Consider the following 20,319-nt stretch of genomic DNA (forward strand, 5'->3'; position numbering starts at 1 on the left):
AGATAGACGAACCCACGCGGTACCATTGTCTTCAGCAGTTTATTGCGACGTTAATAAAAGCTGCGCTAGAATAGAACTTAGCTATTTTATAACTTTAAAATAGAAGCTCTAAAACAAAAATTAGTTCATGATTCTCAATATTGCAAAAATCATTTTTCCAAAAATAAAAAATTTATTCAATAAAAAAATTTACATAATGTTCAATCAGCTTTCAAACAAACAGATAAAAATGGCAAAATTCATAATTTTAATAAAAAAGGAACCAAAATCGCTGTTCAAAGAAAAAAAGGTTCATTCCCTGGAATAATCTAGCTGGATGACGAAAGTTTGATACATTCGTGACCTCTGACCTGACAAATTTTCTTGACCCATTTCTTACGTTTCTCATTTAAGAAAATATATCTGAGCTGCTGTGAATCCAGTTTTTCTTTGATCGCCGAAGCGAGAAGCTTTCTTCCTCTGCCTGTCTTATTTTACAATGTTGCTTTCAACCGTATGATTCCATTGTTTATCGGATCCTAATGCAGTTAAGAGTAGTCGTATTTACCCTGATCCCTAGTGGGGCAATATGTATAAGTTTCATGAAATGAGAAGTACCTTACCAACTCCTACGCGACTTCATTAGATGTATTTATGAGACACCATGGACCAGGAGAAACTGAATTCGACGCTGTTTGATGATGCAATGGTACACCATCGTTAGCTTAACGAAGAAATTCGACTATTACACTTTCAAGAGCTATTTATATTATCCTGATGTTCAACTAGGGAGTTTCTCTTGTATAAAGTTACTTTGGAAATTAGTTTAGTATACTTGTTTTGTGTTGGGACGTGGTCTAACTTCCATATTGCTCAAAACCATGGAAATCTCACCTTTGCTTAAGATTATTCAAGATTTTGAAAATGTCCAAAATTGTACCAAATTTAATATTTTTCTTCCTTTTAATAAATGATTATTACCTCTGAATCTCCCAAGTATCATGGTAACTTATTGTTAGCCAGATAGGCATTGTGTTAAGCAAATGATTCATGGTTGTAAATATATAAAGATATAGTACCCTGTGAGCAATCGCAAATGTGTAAATGGAACGGTAATAAAGCAAATGTTTCCTTTTTCTGTTTACAGTTTCGATGTGGAAAATGGCGCCTCGACGCTGGACGGTGGCGCCGGAGGCGGAGGAGGCGCCTCACCTAGTGCAGGCCTCGTTCTCCAAACTCTACCCCAGCGACGGGAGAGTTTCCTATATCGCAGTGACAGCGATTTCGAGATGTCACCGAAGTCGATGTCTCGAAATAGTTCGATCGCCAGCGAAAGGTAGGTTCCCAAAAAATATGCTTCAGCTTTGGTCACCTTCTGATCTTCTCTTTTTCTGTCGACGTATGGGGAAGCAGGGAAAAAATTGGTCTTGTAAATAATTCCACGAAAAATATGGAATATTTATGTGTTAAACAATTAAATCTCTCGTACTATTGGTTGTGCATTTGAGATTTCAGTAGAATAGGTCAGCCATGGTCAGACGTGTTATTTAATTTGTTAATTTAAGTTTTATATTTGTTAATATTAATGCTGTGATATTGAGATAAATGAATCTAACGAGCTAAACAGAAATGTAAATGAAGTAGTACCAAAAGGTTCAATTTTATATTCAAAATGGCTGGTTTGTCCATGTAATCATCTACCACACGTATTAGCGCGAAATTCATAATTGAGGGATATTCACCGGCGTACTATAGCTTATGATTAAACGAAGCTGGTGTAATTAACACCTACGTAAGTTACAGATTCCTGTTGATAGGGCACCATTAATGAACCCGCTTGTACACAACGCGGTAATAATTAGCGAGTTGTAACGCAGTATGCACGTGTTCATGAATAATTAAAAGGGGAATTAGGAAATAAACACGGTCTGCCTGTACATCGATTTATCGACTGTTTGAATCAGTGTTATTTAAAGGTAGTGGGCTCATACATATTAATTAACCGCAGAATGGAAATCCATCACTGTTTGGTGCAACTGCATTACCGACTGTCAATTAGGAAAGTAGACATAGTTGTGGTATATGATTTATAACAACTGTTTACTTAGGAAAAGTGTTTAAATTTCTTCAACTTCAATTTTTAATTAGACACATTATAATTGTTTCATTTGCACAGTAGTAAGACAGGACGTTCTTCATTGCAATGTAATTAATTTAGAAAAGCGAAAGTATTGTGTAAGATTTATTTTTAAATGATTTTTAAAATTGCATGAAAATAATGTTGCTAGTACCATCTAGCGGAGAATGACGCAAATGAACCTTCTGGGTAACGTTGTTGCTTTCTCTCAGATAAACTGCCACAGACTTTAAGATATTGTCGCCACCTGGTGGTTCATCTGTTCAACGCGTTTAGTCGATAGGTACCCTACATCGATTTTTCATTCGTACTAGATGGCGCAGGTAGTAGTCTTCTTGCTCATAGCACGCCTCCGTGCTTGCCACTAGAGGGCCACGATAGGAGGTGTTCTCTCACAAGTCCTCGCGAAGTCATTGATTCGTACATATAGCAGTTTCCAAATAAGGGCGGTAAGGGAGAGGCCTGCTGGAGTACTGCTGGTTGGATGGATTTCCATTACGAAAGTAAAACCGGGGTGGAACTAAGAAAAGGGTCGACGACGTCTTCCTTGTTCTGGATGGAGGGATAGTCCTTCCTTCTTACTAGTAGCAGCAGGCAAGCAACATGACGAAAATGAGAATTTCTCTTCTAGTAGCAGAAAGTATTTAATTGAGTCGTACTGAAAGGGTTTACACTCAATTGTTTAAATATTCAAATATTCTTCAGGTACTAAAATACCCAAATACCAGAATGCTCAAATGACTCCTCCCAAACCTTAAAATACGTAAATACTAAAAAATATTGAAATACTTAAGTACTCAAATCCCTTCAGATACTCAAATATCCCAGGTAGTTGGTACTTGAAATACTTTAAGTACATCTAGTATTTAATGCGCCATCACAACCTCTGACGTCTGATCATGGCCGTATTTATTCTACTGAAAATTTCAAAAGAATTCTTAATAACCACGAATATATTTCACCCTGTAGCACGTCCATGCACAGAAACACTTTTTATTAAATTTTCAAATAATCTATCGTTTAATCAAGATCGTTCGTAAACCAAAATGAAATTGTACAAAAGGTTAGATGTTTCTGCACGTGACCAATATTATCGAAGAGTGTACAGTTTCAAATTGAAAGTATTATTCACATATGTTAACTGTGAATCTATTTCTTTTTCTACATTCTCACAGACCTGCAAGTATGAAACCAAATAATATCAACTATAATACGTCTGATTGAAGCACAATCATAAAAATGTAATCATATTGTACTACAATTGTACAAATACGATCTATGGTCTCTTATTTACATGTAGCTTTGTATGGTGGTGATGGTGGTGCTTAGAAACGTGTGTTACCGCGATTTATTATTTGACTTGTACATAGTATGTGTATGTTTTATGCAGCAAGGCATGAAAATTCAAACTTTATGCTCTCGATTTGTGATTCAAATTTCACTTAATTTCCTAGGAGACAGAATGACTCAGAGGTATTATAAAAAGTTACAAAGAAAGACATCGTCTAATTTCACTTTCGAAGTGACTGAAATTTAAATTTGAAGTTACCAAGGTCGTTTTTTAAGCTTCACGCCTTACTGCATCGAATATTGAATTATTTATTTGAAATGATTTGTCAGAGGGGGTGCGGGGTGAGACAATACTATCATGTATGTGATCCTTGGGTTGCAGGTTCAAAGAGACAGAGCTTCCTGTCGAGAGAGCGTATGTACACGACCCTATTATTTATTATAATCAATCTCTCGCATCACTTCACGTCTCAATAAATTCACAAATAACACACTCACAGACTAATGAACACCCTTCGCCACGACAATAATTAAATGCTGTAAAATCAATTCGATTCGACACCATCCTTCGTTCGTCTGTCTCTTTTTACACTGTAAATACATTTAACAATGGGGTTTTAAGGTGCATGAACTATTGTTTGCTGTGCAAAGGATAAACAAATTCTGTCATTTATTAAACAGTATTTGTTGAGGTGTTCAGTTATTTTGAATTATGCTTACGAGTTGCTTGTGATTGGTTAGACAAAGAATTACTGCTTATTGATCGTTCAATACATGAATTTTTGTTAAATTATTTTATAGAATAGAGAATAAAATTTTTGAAGGAAATTTATGAATTTAGTATTAGCAGTTTTTATAGTAGCTATGACGTTGAAAGTTTGACAGAAAGGATTGTTTATTGGTTGATGAAATTTGTTGAAAAGTAGAAAATAAAATTTCCCTTCATTCTTAATTAACCTTTTTAAAAATTAACACATCGGAGGTAGAACAACAGCCTGATTTATTCTATAGATCGATGGAATGGATTGTTTGAAATAAAAAAGTAACGAATGGCTGTGAGTCAACAATGACTGTTGATGATTGCATTGAAGCAATTTTCAACAATGATACATGGCAGAATTGCTCTGATCAAACTGATGCTTGAATACACACACAGCCACCAGACACACGCACACGCACACGAAATACCGCTGCATTGTCTTTTCTTTTATTTGCAAACAATGGACATTGTACAGCTTCATCAGGTGATAACCAAATGAAAAATTCTAAAAACTAAAATTATGTAAAAATTGTACAAATTAATTGTTGAACACATGGACAGCTAGCTTTTATTAAGTATAGTTACACTACGCCCTTAAACTAACACTTAATTAGGGATTAGAGTGTTTGTTTTTTCTAGATTGTGTTCAGGTACACGTTAAATAATTAACAGCATGATTAATATAGTGGAACGTTTTCGAATAAATACGAATTGTTATTTTCAGGATATTTACCGATCAGTATAGGTAAGTCGCATTATTACGTAATTTTGAATACGCTGCAATTAGTGTCATTGCAAACTGTACACCTAAACAGTTATTAAAATTTATTTAGTATGCTATCTGACGGATGGTTTGTGTTCTGATTGAAAATTATATTTTGCATGTGTAAATAATGATTTCGTACAACAAAGTTAATGTTGAAATGATTGTTTAAAATTGTAAATTTGTCTCAGAAATTGTAAAAAATGAATTTATAGTTTTTAAATCTGTGTTAAGAACTGCCATCAAGTCGTCACAGTTTCATCTGATAAATATTTTTCCAACGAGTGCATCGCGAATGCAACGGAAGAGTAAGTGCATCGTTTGCAAATATTTTTATCTCTGGAAGAGCAAACATCGTGAAGTATCCGTTTCGCTCCATCTGTCGTTCCACGATTATCTTGCACGCTGTGTAAAGTTGCACACAGGAATCTACATTGTCAACATTTATAGACTTCCACTGGTGATTTCTGTTATTCTAGTGGAAAATAGAATTTAGGTTATGTCTCAATTTTCCATAAAATGTGACCAGGGATCAGATTAGGTTAGGTTACCGTTAAGTCTTAAGTTTTACGACTAATGAAAGACGAACATCAGGTTAGGTTAAGTTCCTATTAGTTTCCTAAGAATCAAGAGTTCCACTGATGATTTCAGAGAGGTTAAAAAACTTCTCAGATTATAACGCTTTGCGGAAACTAGGATTTGGTTTAGGTTAGGTTAGGTACAGGCGATATCTGTTTAAGAAATTTATTCAAATTTCAACGACCGATGAAAATTGGAAGGTTAGATTGCGGTTAGGTGAGGTTAATGTAGCAAGAAATTGCAATTGCAGCATGAGCTTGCGACGTGGCCGTCGTTGAAAATCAATATTGACCCCTGGACGAGGAGAAAATAACGATTGGACACGTTTACGTGGTTACCGTGCACACTGGTATTTATTTTCCCGCGCATTCGCATAATATCGACAGTCTGTCCATATACGTCCTAGGTATTTTTTTTTTTTTTTTTTTTAATTAAAATTTTCCCCTGCAATTTTTATTTTTCTCTAATGGATATTATATGTTGCACAAAAACAAGAAAACGAGAGCTCTTCAGCCCCCTTTATCAGTGGCATTTGCCTAACAAGAAAAAAGCATAATATCGACAGCCATTAGGCTGGTGTCGATTAATCAGGCACCATTGGTTCCTGGTAGCTGAGTCAAAGCGTTTGCACATGGAACATGTGGACGTGTTTACGGTGGTGTGAATGGTTCTGAGTAACGAAGCATTTTTGCAATAAAAAAATTGTTTATTTTTCGTTGTAAAATCATAAAAGACCATTTTTTTCTGATTAATACAGTGTCACAAAAGCCATGACTGCAGGTGTCACCTTAAGTCTTGATCCTTGAGGCGATCTCGTCCTCACGCTATGTGCGATGAGAACGTCGCATAGGTAGAACTGAAGAATCCAGAGAATTAAGGCCGATTGAGGCGTTCATTAAAATAATGACCGCTAGTTTCTACGTCAGGACGAGTCATTTACGAATAGAACTGCATCCCAGCACAGTGTGTATCGCATTCTGTGTACGTGGTAGCCGTGATCCAAGGAATGGTTGTGTGTTGATGCAGTGTCTCCTCTTCTTCAGAAGTGACTGGTTGCTTGATCATCTATTAACATTGCGTGTTTCTTAAATGAGACTTTACATCGTCATTGGTAATTGATGCTCTAATGAAGTATTCTTGTTTCCTGTTTTAAAGTAGGTGCCAAAGTTCGGTGATTGTTTATTCAGATTAAGTGCAGCGAGGATGTGTTTAGTTTGAAGATGATTACGAAGTTTGTGGGGTGAGAGTTTTGGGTCTTGGGGGGAGGTGGAAAGTTTTACGATGGAGGATGGCACGTTAAGGGTGAAATTTGTAGAATTTAATGGTTGGAAGGGTTTCCAAGGGTGAGCTGGTTCTTTTGTGTCATTTGGAATATTTGCAACTTGCAATTTCTTCATTTCAGTGTACTTTCGCCTAACTGCTCCCTCAATAATTCATAAGATTAAAATGAATTTTCATTTTATAAATATATCATCCCTCGGTATCCAATTTGAAATCAATCGTCTTTCGATAAATTAGCTCGTTGACATTTTTCCGTTCCCAACGAGTCGCAATGTTTCGATAAATTCAAACGAGAGGTTCACGGCAGGGAAGGCCAATTTGAATACATTATTCATTAAATGGCTCATTTGTGCCGCGAGTGTATCCAACGTAGCTCGTTTCTATTCGCAATCGTTCCTCGAACATCCAATTTGTATCATTCTTCAGGAGACCCTTCCTGGATTCTTATTTCGAAACGAGACTCGGCACCGATCGAACGGGAAATCGTGTGTCACGTTTGAAAATGGAAATCACTGTTCGAGATAAGCAATGAATTAAGATAAGTGCAAGGAGATAAGCAGTCTGAGAGGAGAAGATAAAGAAAAACAAGCTGAGGGAAGGGAAAAAGGTATGAGAAAAGAATAGATGATAAGAGAAACAGTGATAAAATTGATCGAAATAGGAAAAGTGAAGGAAGAGATTCTTATTTTAGACCTTTTGGATAATAATAATAAATTAGCTGACAAAAATGTCCAAAGAATATGGGTCTAAATTAACTATAAAATATTCAACTCTAAACATAATGAATCTGTTACCATCAATTTGAAGTTGGATACTCGGTTGTTGACCCAGTAGGTAAAAAAGATTTCAAGTACACCGAGGGGAAAAATTCAATCATACGATAAACAGATAGCAGACCGTATAAGGTTACATCCGTGTACGCCTATCGGACCAATATCAAGCGGAAGAATGCACCCGATATAACTAGAAGCCTCATAAAACACCTCACAAAGGAAGTCCTGAAACGATAGAGTCGGATGGGGAGAGAGAGAAAACGAGAGGGCATAAAAATAGAGGGAGCGAGAAAGGTGAGGATCGCAGGTAGAGAATGAAAAAGGAAGATAGTAAGGTAGAGAATGAAAGAGGAACAATGAGCTGAAGAGAGAAAGAGAGAAGCTGACAACGCGCAAGTTTCCCGCGCAAATCGCGACCCCCACCCTTACGTTGACGGTGAAATTTCCGGCGAAACCAGATCACCCTGGCCAGTTGAACAAACACGAGGTGTCCGACGACACCAACCGGGTCGTTCGAGTCAGCGTGTCTCTCGTGTCCCGTGTTATGTGTCATTCGTGTGTGAGTGCGTGTACGTGTACACGAGTGTATGCAACCGTGAGCTTGCATCGCGTCACGTGAATCAGGCTTACGCGTTTCCCGTTTCTCTTCATCGTCTGTGGAACACGCGTGACTGCTACGTCCGAACGGTTGATCACTTGGCTACGGGGAACACTCGTGGGCGACACGGTGTACCATCGATTAGCTCACTTCTTCAGGGTAATTGCGTGCTGCCAGATACTTCCTTAACCTTTTTCATATGTAGGTTGTATATTTCCTTATCGATAAGCACTTGCCTACATGCACAGTTTTCACTATTCCTCGTGTAGGTGCCCGGTCCTAGGCTCTAGCGGCTGAGTCTTCAGCAAAGAGGTTGCTGTATGAATTTTGCTGGGATTCTTTCGTATGGCTTGCTGAATTAAAGACATTTTAGGTCAAGGTCCTTGAGATTCTCAAGGTAATGCAGTTGCATTCAGGGTTTTCGTCAGAGTTCTAGGGGGTCTGTGGTGAACCAGGGGTACAGCCTACTGTTAGGGTTCCTTCATCTTTTCTTCGGGAGCTCACCATCATTCTTCTCGAATGTAGTATTATAGAAATGGACCTCAGGGGGTTAAAAGTGTAAATGCTCTGAAACCTGTGGTAACATTATGTTCCCATAATTAATCAATGATCGTTGTTTGCTTGCACAATTCTGTGTATTTACTGGTTGGTAAATGGGTTTAACTGATATCGTATTTGGTAGAAATTGATGGAGATTTGTGTACAGGGGCTGAATCAGTATTTGGACAGGATTCTGAAAATCAGAAATGATCACTTTATTCCTCAGATCTTAGCTATCAATTTGAGATTCTTATGTCATAAATTTGGATAAAAAGTTCATTCTCTTGATATCAGGTTGATGGCTGAGAGGTGTGCCATTATAAGGGAGGGTACACTCTATTGAGATTAGGGTTCGCAGTTTATCTTTTTTTATACGAGTTGCTGAAGCTCTTGTCTTGTAAACTGGAGGTATACACGTGATATAAGTTATGGTTTAATTAGGAATTACAGTGGTGCTAGGGGAATACTGTTTAGCCACTTCTTCTTTCCACTGTCTTTGAATTTTTTACGTCATTTTCTTAGCTGAGAAAGCTTTATAAAAGGTGGGCAAGTGTTCCATTGCTCAATTATAGTATATTTCTCCAGTAAATTAAAAATTTCCACTGATAACTTGTTAATTGGTCATCAGTTAAGGAAGGAAGACAGATCACACTTGAAGTGGGATAAAACGCAAATACTCAGTAAACCTAATTCAAAAACAACTATGGATCCTAGTATCTCTAGTATCTCCTAGTTATTTTAAATACCTACTTGAATATTATAAAACATCTCGTTTCGTCACAGTTTCCAACCATGGCAACGCAGTTTCCTCAATTGCGTGAGGGAAGGCACGTGGATCGATCGGCGTGTCTTAAAGGCTCGTCTTCAAACGACAGTTTCCCCAGGAAATGACGAGATAATCTAAAAATTTTGTAACGACTTTCTCGGCCGAGATTTCTTCCGGTTTAGATAGAAAACGCTGATACGAACTGGTTTCTTCGTTTTTGCCTGATGCCGAGGAAGCGATGGGACGATAAGGAAGGATGATATAAGCGGTGAAAAAGTCGCTTCTGTCGTGAGAAATCGTGACGGTTGTACTCTGACATTTATGGAGATAACTTTAAGAGCGACAGGTTTTGGATTCACTAAAGATTATGTTGAGGTCATTCCAATTTATTTCTCTTAAAATCCTCTTTGCTTCGAATTGAAATTTCTACGATTGTTTGATACCTGTATCAGAGTACTCTGCATCGAGATATAAATGGAAGAAAAAGAATTAATTTTCATGATGAATATTCATCAACAGGTCTAGGTTAGGTCACCAATAGAATATTCTGATGAACGAATGAAAATCGAAAGTTGATCAATTTAAATCATATTGAATAATACGTCGAAAGCTATTTCGAGTGCGCTCGGTGTCTAAAAAAAAACGATTAACGAAATTATGTAATAATTACGTTGGACGTGTGGTTTTTTCTTTTCAATTTGTTCGAAATCTTTCCAGAAACCTGTTGGAGAACGGCAAATTTACTTCGCTGACGCAATTTGCATACTCGTTTTCCTTGAATATCCTTGTTCCTCATTCTCGTACGATAACTCCTCGATTAACTTGAACGTTGCTCATTATCTTCAGTTAATGATACACCTGCCATTGTTTAACCGCGACCGTTTTGCACACGTTTGAATCGATTGTTGTCGAAGACTTTTCTTTTTTTAGAAAATCAACACTTGGAAATTTAATAATATTTTGGTCATTTTTACGGAAGGTAAAGAAATTTTTGAAAGATTTCGGAATTCAATGAAAATATTAAATTGCAAAATATTTTTCTCGATTGCCATTGGGATCCAGGCCGAAATCCCAAATTGAATTTCCCAGTAATCGAAATTCGATCAGACTTTCGCGCCCATTTGCCCATTCTTCAGCACCCCCTCGATCCAAACGCAATTCGACGTCTAAAGTAAGGGGCACAAAGAAAAGTTTACGTTACCTCGTTCAATATTCCGTCTGTTTCCTTCCCTCAGCATTTGAAGATGTCATGTTACTACTGAGGATTGGATGTTCTTCTCCTGTTCCCTTTTATCTCCATCGAAAGCATCGATGCATAAATTATGGGAATTTCAAAGTCCATTTTAAAACATCTGTATTATCTTTTACATTTTCTTTCCTCTTTTAAATCGAGATTCGTTATTTCAAATTTCCTTTATTTTTTAAGGGAAAAATGTCATTTTCTCCAGTATATGGAAATGAGTCAACAACTGCCAGTTGAAGAATGAAGTTTTGGAGAAATATTTTTAACCCACCGTGAAAAATAATTGTTTAATGAAATAGACATTTGACGACTGGAATGGAACAGTTCAGCAATTCTATCGTGGTATGTTGGACAAACTGGGACAAGTACCAACTTAACCAAGAGGAAACTAATTAGGCTAGACCCTCGGCTACTTGTTGGCATCGAGTCTCTTTATCTCGGAATTTAGCGACACAGAGATACTAAATTGGAACGTAAGCATTTGCCAACTCTTGGCCACTAAAATTAACAAGGAATCTTTCAAAGTGAACGTTGAAATTTTGATAATCTGCGAAATCTTCTGTTAAATATGTTTATATTTAATAACTTCCTCGACACTTTGAAATTGCAGAATTATTTTCAATAAACTTTGCATATTACACGTCGAGAGAATTTATTTATACTCTGTTTCGCAAGAGCGACAGGTAGAAATTTGAAAATGTTAGGATAGGTCAGGTTTATTATATAAATCTTCTGGAATAATAATGAAACACTTGATAGAATTTTCTGAACTTGAATGCAAACAATCGAGACACGATTTCAGAAAGGCATTCAGCTAGTTAGAGATTTATCCGGGAGCAAAAGGGGACAAATTGCCTCGTTTCCGTAGCGAACGAAACGAACCTGCCAAACGAGGGCAATTTCAGTGGCAATTTGAAATCCTGATAACGTAACACTTTTGCTACCATGATTTGTCGAAGCGTCGCGACGACCCCGCGTCTTTTCGAGCCAGTGAACGTCCCCTCGAAACGCAATCATTCTAATAGGCTACTCTGATGAGTAAACAAAAATCTAGTTTTATCCTCCGTCCATGTTCATTTAACGTTTCACTTCGCCTCCTCTTGTTTCACCCTGAAGCGTTGGACATTCTTGTTAGGGAAATGAAGTGGTTTCATGGTGATCAAGATTGAGTTACTAAGTTCATAAATATTGTTTATAAAGTTTAAGTGGAGACATCTTTCATTTTTGAAGATGAACAGGTTTCCAGTTTAGACATGACAGGATGATAGCATAATTAAAATAAAGAACTCATTAATGTTCCAAGTACTATATAATTAAATTAGTGATGATGAGTACTCACACCTTCAACATAGTACCCTAAAAGTGTACCAAACCGTATCAAGTGACAACTACCTTCGTAAAAAGTGTGTTCTTGGAGTGCAGAAGATGAAACAGTTCTACTCGAGTGAACTCTAAGTGAATTTACCAATTTCCCATCAATCAGCACCAAGGAGGGCACCTTAGCCTCAGTAAGAAACTTTGAACCACACATGTACTCCGAGTGACTATAGACCTAAAAGTGAGGATTCCAAATCATCGTTTGGAAGCTTTCCCAGAGGACCTGGAATGCGTTCAAATACTGAAGATCGTTTTCAAGAACGACTCGAAGCGATCAGCATCGCAGCCTAACGATGTCTGACTCCAGTGGCGGCTTAATGGACTTCTCGGGGTCCGGCAGTGGCCTGAAAAGGTGTGGGGCCGGTATGAGTTCCCCGTCACTTGGCGCTGGTGGCAGCATAGGAAATTCCGGTGGGCTGCCTCGAACTCTATCCGCTTCCGCTCTTCGGCTACGACCGTCCAGGAAGGCTCTGTTCTGGGAACAGTGTTTCGAGTCGCCGCCGAAAAGAGACTTGTAAGTGGAAGATGATTGTCAGGGGTGGTTAGGACGTCGAATCGAGGTCGACGATCCGCAGAGTTAGTAATTGCTGACGACTCCTCGGGGTTGGGTAAAAAGATTCTGACGAGGATCCACGATGTTGCCACGTAGAATACGTGTGGGGATGATTTAGATGTTTCCCAGGGGGGTGTTGAATGTATGGATATATAAATGTGTTAGGGTGTTCCTTTTGTGATTTATGAGATTGCTGAGGTGGATGTTGAATTAGGCGTGTGTTCGATGTGGAAAGGTTTATTGAATCGCTGTTAAATTAATAATCTAAAATCAATTCATTGTTATATCATTATTGATGACCAGTGTTTGACAGAAAGTCTCTTATTGATTTAATACGAGCTAAATTTAGATTGAACATTCCCTTGTGATAAGGGTATGACGGATTTTGAATTGATTAAATTGTATTTTGTGATAACAGTAATGATAAAATTGTTATTACTTGTAAGCTCACAAGGTTGATTAAACTTAATGCAGTTTTGATGAATGATTGTTGAAAGTTAATTAGATTATAATTGTCGTTGATATTCCAGTGTAGAAGTGTCAAATGATATCTACTCGATGTTTATTCAACTGATAACATTTTGTTGATAACGTTCAATTTCACGGGTCTTGTGACTTTATCAGATTATAATTGATTGCGCCTTGTCGCTGGTCGGATCATCGAGGATGAATGGATCAGAATAAATTTGGATTAAAAATCATTTTTGCGCAACATTTAATTTTAGCAAGAAAAAAAAAAGAAACAATTAAGTCATTCGATTGAATAACAATTTCACAATTGCAAATGCAAATTGGCAAACATATGGAATAATGTACTGTTATTTAATCAAATTGGATTAATAATTCATAATAGAATTATAATAAATTGCTATTCATTCGAATGTTGTTTTCAACAGCGAAAAACAAGTATCGTTGACTAGAGCAACGAGAAGCAGCTATTTTCATCCTTCATCAATGAAACCGACTATAATCGATCATTTGTAGCTGACGCAAATCCTGTTCGATCTTGACAGAGAATTACAGCCACGCAAATGCAAGCCCACGAAATATTTCGTAATTTGCTGAAACGATGAAAATAATTGGCCCGCGTACAGAGAGGCCATTCACGGATCCCTTTAACATTTATTAGTCACATGTTTATCGGTTTGACGTGCGTACATACGCATCTGCATAACGAATCAGGTGAAACGGCCATCAGAGGGAATAAATTCGTGTTCTGGAGAGAAGCCAGAGGGCTCATTTCAACTTTTCCAGTTAATTCTCATCGTTCACGGTTGTTTCAACTCGTTCGGAAGTAAATGAATTCGAATAATTCGTACTTTAGCGACTGTAACTTCTATTTTGCGACTTTGATTTACATCAAACCATTAATGAACCATGGAGGAAATTAACACTAGTTCGCAAATGGATAATAAAGTAAGACGAATGTGTTAACGACGTGAGATTTCTTTCTTATTTACCTGAATTGGCCACTCCTTGTTTAGTAACTAGCCTAACTACCCTCCTGTGTTAGGCTCAGTTTCCATTAGCAAGATATATTAGGGTTAGTATTACATGAGTCACTGATACTAGCATAATACTGTATCGCTATGATTGAGTACTTCTACTAGTAGCTTTCTTTCATTATAGTAGTGTTCAGTTAAGTCTAAGTTAAGTTTCGGTTAGGGATTAGAATTGGCCACTAGTCTAACTACCCTCCTGTGTTAGGCTCGGTTTCCATTAGCAAGGTATGTTAGGGTTAGTATTACATGAGTCATTGATACTAGTATAATACTGTATCGCTATGATTGAGTACTTCTACTAGTAGCTTTCTTTCATTATAGTAGTGTTCAGTTAAGTCTAAGTTAAATTTGCGTTAGGGATTAGAATTGGCCACTCCTTGGGTAATGGCTACCTTCTCTACCCCTCAGCTAAGGTATATCGAAGGGGTAGCGTATTGGAATGGAGAAACAAGGCTAGTGATGAAGTGGAAAACTTTATCAAGGTGCTAGAGAGTAGTATAACGTCATAGGTACTCGTCTGGAATAGATTACTAATATAGTAGCATACAACCACAGTGCAATACTACTGCACTGATACTCCACTAGGCTACTCTGCCAAAGTGTTACACTACTATATTATACCAGCCACTTGTCCAATCGTTTCTATAACTCCAGTTATCTTAAAGAACGAAACTGTCGATACCAAAGCTACTTCTTCGATCGCAATATCCATCCAGAAGGAATACTTGTGCCCTCGTCTGGTCGCGTTTACACACAAGGAAACATCAGGAATGATTCCTTTGGCAGCCGTTGGGCCGGTGTTTATCATCCTCGGCATTCGTAGCACGCTCCAGTTGACCCAGAAACCGCTGGACCACCCTCGTTTCCATCAATTTTAGATGCGGACCAACGATTCAGCGGGTCGAGTTGAATAAATACAGATAAGCCGAGAGATTCCTCCGCGGATAAAGTCGTCTCTAACGTCCGAAGGTTAAGAAGTTCCTATTGGGTATAGTACACGTTCCTTCATACGTGACGTGATTCCCTTGTCTCCGAAGCTTTATAGAGATGGATATAGACGTTTTCTTCCGGATGAATTTTATTCTACATCAAGGACCTCTCAGAGAATATCCTGTGTAACCTACTTCAATATGAACTCACGATGCTTACTTGTTTGATGTCCTTTGATTGTTGCAAAGGCAATTTTCCCCTGGAATAGGTGTACATTGGGATTTCAGTGACTTTAAAGATTTGGTAAATGGACTTGGTCCTCTTTGAAGACGATGGAGATGGATTTACTTTTCCATGAGCCCGTTAGATATTCAGAGCTTGCGAAGTTTCACCTCAGGATAATCTGGAATCGATTGGAGATTGGATCAGGATATAAGATTTTTCCTAAGGAATATGTAAATTAATAATTAATACATTGTTTTATAGATTCAATGATCGATACTTCCTCCTAATTTCTGACGATAAAAAAATCCAAGCATTATCACGTGGAATAAATTTGTCGATCATCCTGAAGTAATTTGATTGTCAATTAGCCAAGATCAGTCGATTGATCCGTGAACATCGATGACACTTTTAGATCGACCACGACCGGATGACCTGACCTATGACCTTCGTAGAATTTCGCTAGAGGGGGATAAAATGATTTACACGCGTGAGAGCCGCGTGATTTAATTAAAGTAAATTCCACGCTCTCTCGATACCGAGTAAATTGGAAACGAAAGCAGAAACGGTGACATGATATTTCTCTGAGGTGGAAAATAAATTTTAGTTTTGTTTGGATCGACGTCTGTTTTAATTAGAATATAATTGGACGAACAAAAATTGCTCGATAATTGAATCAAACAACTTCCTCTTGATAGACTTTTCCTAAATCACCAGCTGCGCTTCTATTGAAAAGTGGTTTTAATTGAAACATTTTCAGTTCGTAGGAAACAAAATAAACAATTTACTTTTATAATTAACGTAGATTTACAAAGAATTTGATTTCTATTATAAATATAAATTAGAATTCCTATAATTTTCGCAGTCTTTAAGTAATTAAAAAGCTCATTAAACTTTGTTATAAATATTGTACTTTTTTAAAAAATCGCAACTACAATGTAGTTTCTTTTTATTAGGAATTTAATCTTCGAAGGTTGAACTATTCTTCTCTGACGAAGAATTGAAAGAATGGAATGCAGATGACGCAAACGAGCTTTCGTTTATTTTCTCCTGCATCAGGAGTGTCTCTTTTCCCTTTTAATCTTTCCGAGAAACGATACCACGCTCGAATTTTGTGATCTAAGAGGAAGTTGCCTTGCAATGGAAAAATGAATGCAATCTGGATCTAGGGTCTCCGTCGATCTCGTTTATTTTCTTTGCGTTGAACGAATTCATTTCTGTATCTCGGACTAGATTTACAGTCGACTTCCGGCCCCGCCTTACCAGAAAATAGCAGCACATTGAACTCTATTTTTTAAACAAATCACTTTCATGGAAATTCGTTCAAGAATGTACTGTCAATTAAGTGATGTTCCATGATAGAACCGATGAGACGGAAAATTTCACCTTTCACAATTGCCCATAAAGAAAATGCTTTTCGAGTACTATATTGCACTAAAATTACATCCGAACTGGTGTAAGTTAATTAAGTAATATCTCTAGTTAGTGAAGGACCTCTGGGAGTTAATGAACCCATTAACCCCTGACCGAACCGACTGTACGGAAAACACTAACCGATGGGACAGGAAATTAATGTAAACAGGATGTTGCGTAATTGCTGGTACAAAATTGAGATGCTACTCCATTTGCAATTTATATTGAATCAGAAATGTTTATCATATAGTACAGTGACACGACACCCTGCATAGACGAGACGAAGACTTGCAAGCGACTGAACCGACTAGACGGGACGAGTTGCGACCCTAAAAGGGGTCGTAAAGTGACTTCTAGGGGATCTGATGGTTATTTTTAGTTGCAATTATTCTTATAAATAATTTTTATTTTAATATAGATACATTGCAATACTCCATTATTATTTACAACATCGATTTTTGATAAATAAAGAACATTTTTCTATCTTTTTTGTTTAGTTTATTAATTATCAACAGGTAATTACTAGTATATTCTTAAATTATTTAAAAAATTATAAAGGGTGTACAGTTTGCAAGAAGAAAATTCCATGCCTGCATGTCGGTAGAGCGCAGCTTAAAGGCACGAAGCAAACGTCAAATTGATTGCCACTTGATCATTCATTTCCCAATTATCCCTAGATTTCCCACGTGTTTAGGGCAAATTCTGATTGTGTGTTTCCTTTTTGCAGCCATGGCGAGGACCTCATCGTCACGCCCTTCGCGCAGATCCTTGCCTCCTTACGGTCGGTCAGGAACAACTTCCTGTCCCTTACAAATGTGCCCACGAACAAGTGAGTAGAACAGCCCGATATTTGTATAAATTAAGCAAATAACTAAAGTTTTAGTGTATTTTTATGAATTTCTCTTTAGATCACGAAGGAGTAGCGGTGCCCAAGGTAGCAGCACACCGCAACCGCGGATTGTGGCGCCAGGAGGTAAAGATTCGCCAGGAGAAAAGATTAATCCATTCGATTCCATTTTGTTTTTGTGTGAGGATGATTTAATTTGGTGTCCCTTTCATTTTTCAGAGGAGAATTACATGAAACTGGCCGTCGAGACGATGGAAGAGCTGGATTGGTGCCTGGACCAGCTGGAAACCATTCAGACTCATCGGTCCGTGTCCGACATGGCCTCCCTGAAGGTAAGTCCACATTTAATTTCGTCTTTTGTTTACGAATTTCATTCGCTTCTTTCGTCGATATAGATTCTGACGCGTTACGTGATTTATAGACGCTAAATTTATTTGTCGCAAAGGCAGGAATCTACCTTACCGATGATTTAGTGCCTCGAGTATTCCTTTATCGCAGAAAGCTGTAGCTTCGTTTTAAAGCTCGTGAATTTCTTCTGTTTCACTCGGGTTCTTTGTGTCGAACTTTCTCACAACGCGGCTTTCCAAGGCAAGGGAACATTATCGAGCGCAATTATTCGCGCGGCAGTTGATTGATATCGTCGCGCTGAGAACTAGAAACTCGACTGAGAATTACAACTGTAATTTTCAGCGAACATCGAGCTTCTGTCGGATCGTTTTATTTCTTTCAACCAATGAAATGTTCTCGTTCCATGAAACGACGTTATATCAAAGAATAGACGTTCCAACAAATTGGAGGCTTAAATGGCTTTCTTTTAAATTTAATGAATTTGACTTCTACATAGCTCTGTTACTAATGAAAATGAAGCTTAATTTATAATGAGATTTGTTAACAAAACGACTCGCAAAAGTGGCCTTGACCTGAAAATTCGAGGTCAAATTTTTCTTAATTGCATCGGGTAGAGGAAAATTCCCTCAACTCTGATTATACTCTATTGCTATAAGCTGTTACATCCACAAACTACGGTAAATATAGCAGAATTGAGCCTCGGTGCACTTCTTACAAAGCATCATTAATGGCGTTCAGTTGTCAAACAGGAAGAGATTACGTCTCCTTCTGTTCTCCTCCTACCTCGCGAGATACGGGAAAATCGTCACCGCGCTAATGAGTATAAAAACGAAAGAACGAGAAATAAAGTTAAACAAGCGATTCAGTATGTTTATTGCATTGGGAATTCGCGAGAGTATGTACGTTGATGACAAAAACACTAGGAAATACCGGTTTGCGCCATTGCATAACGGACTGCATTTGAATCGCACTGCTGCCAGGTTTTTCTCGCCAATTCCGGACAACTTACCGTGTATCGCACTTAGATTTTCCGATTGCTCATTCAACTGTACAGATTTATTAGATTTCTCGTTAATGCTGTTCAAATGTCACGGGTATTAGTGTCTGGGACAAGGAAGTCGATCAGCAGCAGCCTCGATCCTCATCCCCGATGAATCTAATTAATTTTATTGCGCCCGCTTCAGGTTGGGTTCTTGGAAAATGAAAGCAAAAGAATATTGACCGAGCAGCCTCGACTTAATTCCTAGAAAATTACATTTTTGACCATGTTTTCCCGGAGGAAATTCGCGTATATTCGCATGTCACGTAGCCGGGTCAAGGCAGTGCGTCGATTCATTTTCTGCTTTTACAGCCGGAACCGAAGGGTTAGGACTTTTCAAACGTAAACTAGCATCGTTCAAGGCAACCACGGATCTTCCGACCCAATAGAGTCGGATTAAAGCAATGGACGGCACTTTGATTCGCAGCCATGCAATTGCGCGTACTCCCGTTTGTTTACGTCGATTTTACGACTTGTTTTCGACCGACCGTTCGGCCTCGAGGGGAATAGAAACTTTCAAGCCCGAAGCTTCCGACTGTCGACTTTGACCCGTGGGTCCGGTATTATGTTCGAGAGAACCGTGTTGCATAATCGGGCTCGTTTCACGGCCAAGGCGATCGCTGCCGCGCAGATGGCGCTGACTGTGTCATTCGCGGTGCATTCTGGGTAACGATGGCGCAGTACTAGCTTGTTGCGCCTATGTCAACAAGACGGTGGATCGAAATAGAGAGAAATGATTCCAGCATTCGGTCTGCCGCATAGTGGATGCGGATACACATATGTTGCACATCCTTGATTCGAAACATCGATCCATAACTTGGAAAACAGAGTCTGGTACTCGACTTGTTTACCATACGTCAATCGTTATTGAAAGCTCAAGGAAAGTCGTGGCAAACTTTGAGAACATTATTTATCCATGGCGATAAGTAAAGAAATGGATGTATAGATCAACGTCATTTATATTCCCGAAAATAACAAAGTCGACGGGGTTACATAAATATTTTTGTTTTCTACAGGATAGATAGTTTTGTTGATTAATAGCTTATCGTTAAGTCCTGCGAACTTAAGTTATTAAATGTTTTAAAGCTAGCTTGTCTATTTGAAGATACTTAGAAGAAACGACGGGATATCTGAAAACGATAGTCTAAGGAGCTTATAACGTAATGATCGGCATTTGATGAGCTTCAGCAGAGTTGCCTTGGAAATCGCGAAATGTCACCTCAGTAAGGTCTTATTCGTTATTTTATCACCGTTTCAAAGTCGCCGAACGAACGAATCCTTGGCTGCGCGGCAAATGTTAGAGTTCGTCATTTGCCAGGTAAAAGTGTGTAAGTACGAGTCCCTCGCGTGACTCAAGGGCCGCCCTTGTCTGTCCCGGC

At 38.2% G+C, this 20,319-nt stretch overlaps 1 protein-coding gene across 11 annotated transcripts in view; it reads left to right on the plus strand.

The window, feature by feature from the left end:
- The window catches only part of LOC114871522 (cAMP-specific 3',5'-cyclic phosphodiesterase), a 167,586-nt gene that overhangs the window by 123,577 nt on the left and 23,690 nt on the right, over positions 1 to 20,319 (plus strand). For 8 of the 11 annotated variants that reach the window (XM_029177523.2, XM_029177520.2, XM_029177521.2 and 5 more), the window contains 6 exons: positions 1,127 to 1,315; positions 3,789 to 3,821; positions 4,891 to 4,911; positions 17,434 to 17,535; positions 17,615 to 17,679; positions 17,773 to 17,885. In XM_029177523.2, coding sequence (XP_029033356.1) covers positions 1,127 to 1,315; positions 3,789 to 3,821; positions 4,891 to 4,911; positions 17,434 to 17,535; positions 17,615 to 17,679; positions 17,773 to 17,885 — 523 coding nt within the window. Of the gene's footprint in view, positions 1 to 1,126; positions 1,316 to 3,788; positions 3,822 to 4,890; positions 4,912 to 8,028; positions 8,320 to 11,939; positions 12,601 to 17,433; positions 17,536 to 17,614; positions 17,680 to 17,772; positions 17,886 to 20,319 lie in introns of those variants that run through there. The other 3 variants (XM_029177512.2, XM_029177524.2, XM_029177514.2) reach the window with 3 other exon arrangements.

The sequence above is a fragment of the Osmia bicornis genome, chromosome 16, assembly GCF_907164935.1.
Source record: "Osmia bicornis bicornis chromosome 16, iOsmBic2.1, whole genome shotgun sequence".
NCBI lineage: Eukaryota > Metazoa > Arthropoda > Insecta > Hymenoptera > Megachilidae > Osmia > Osmia bicornis.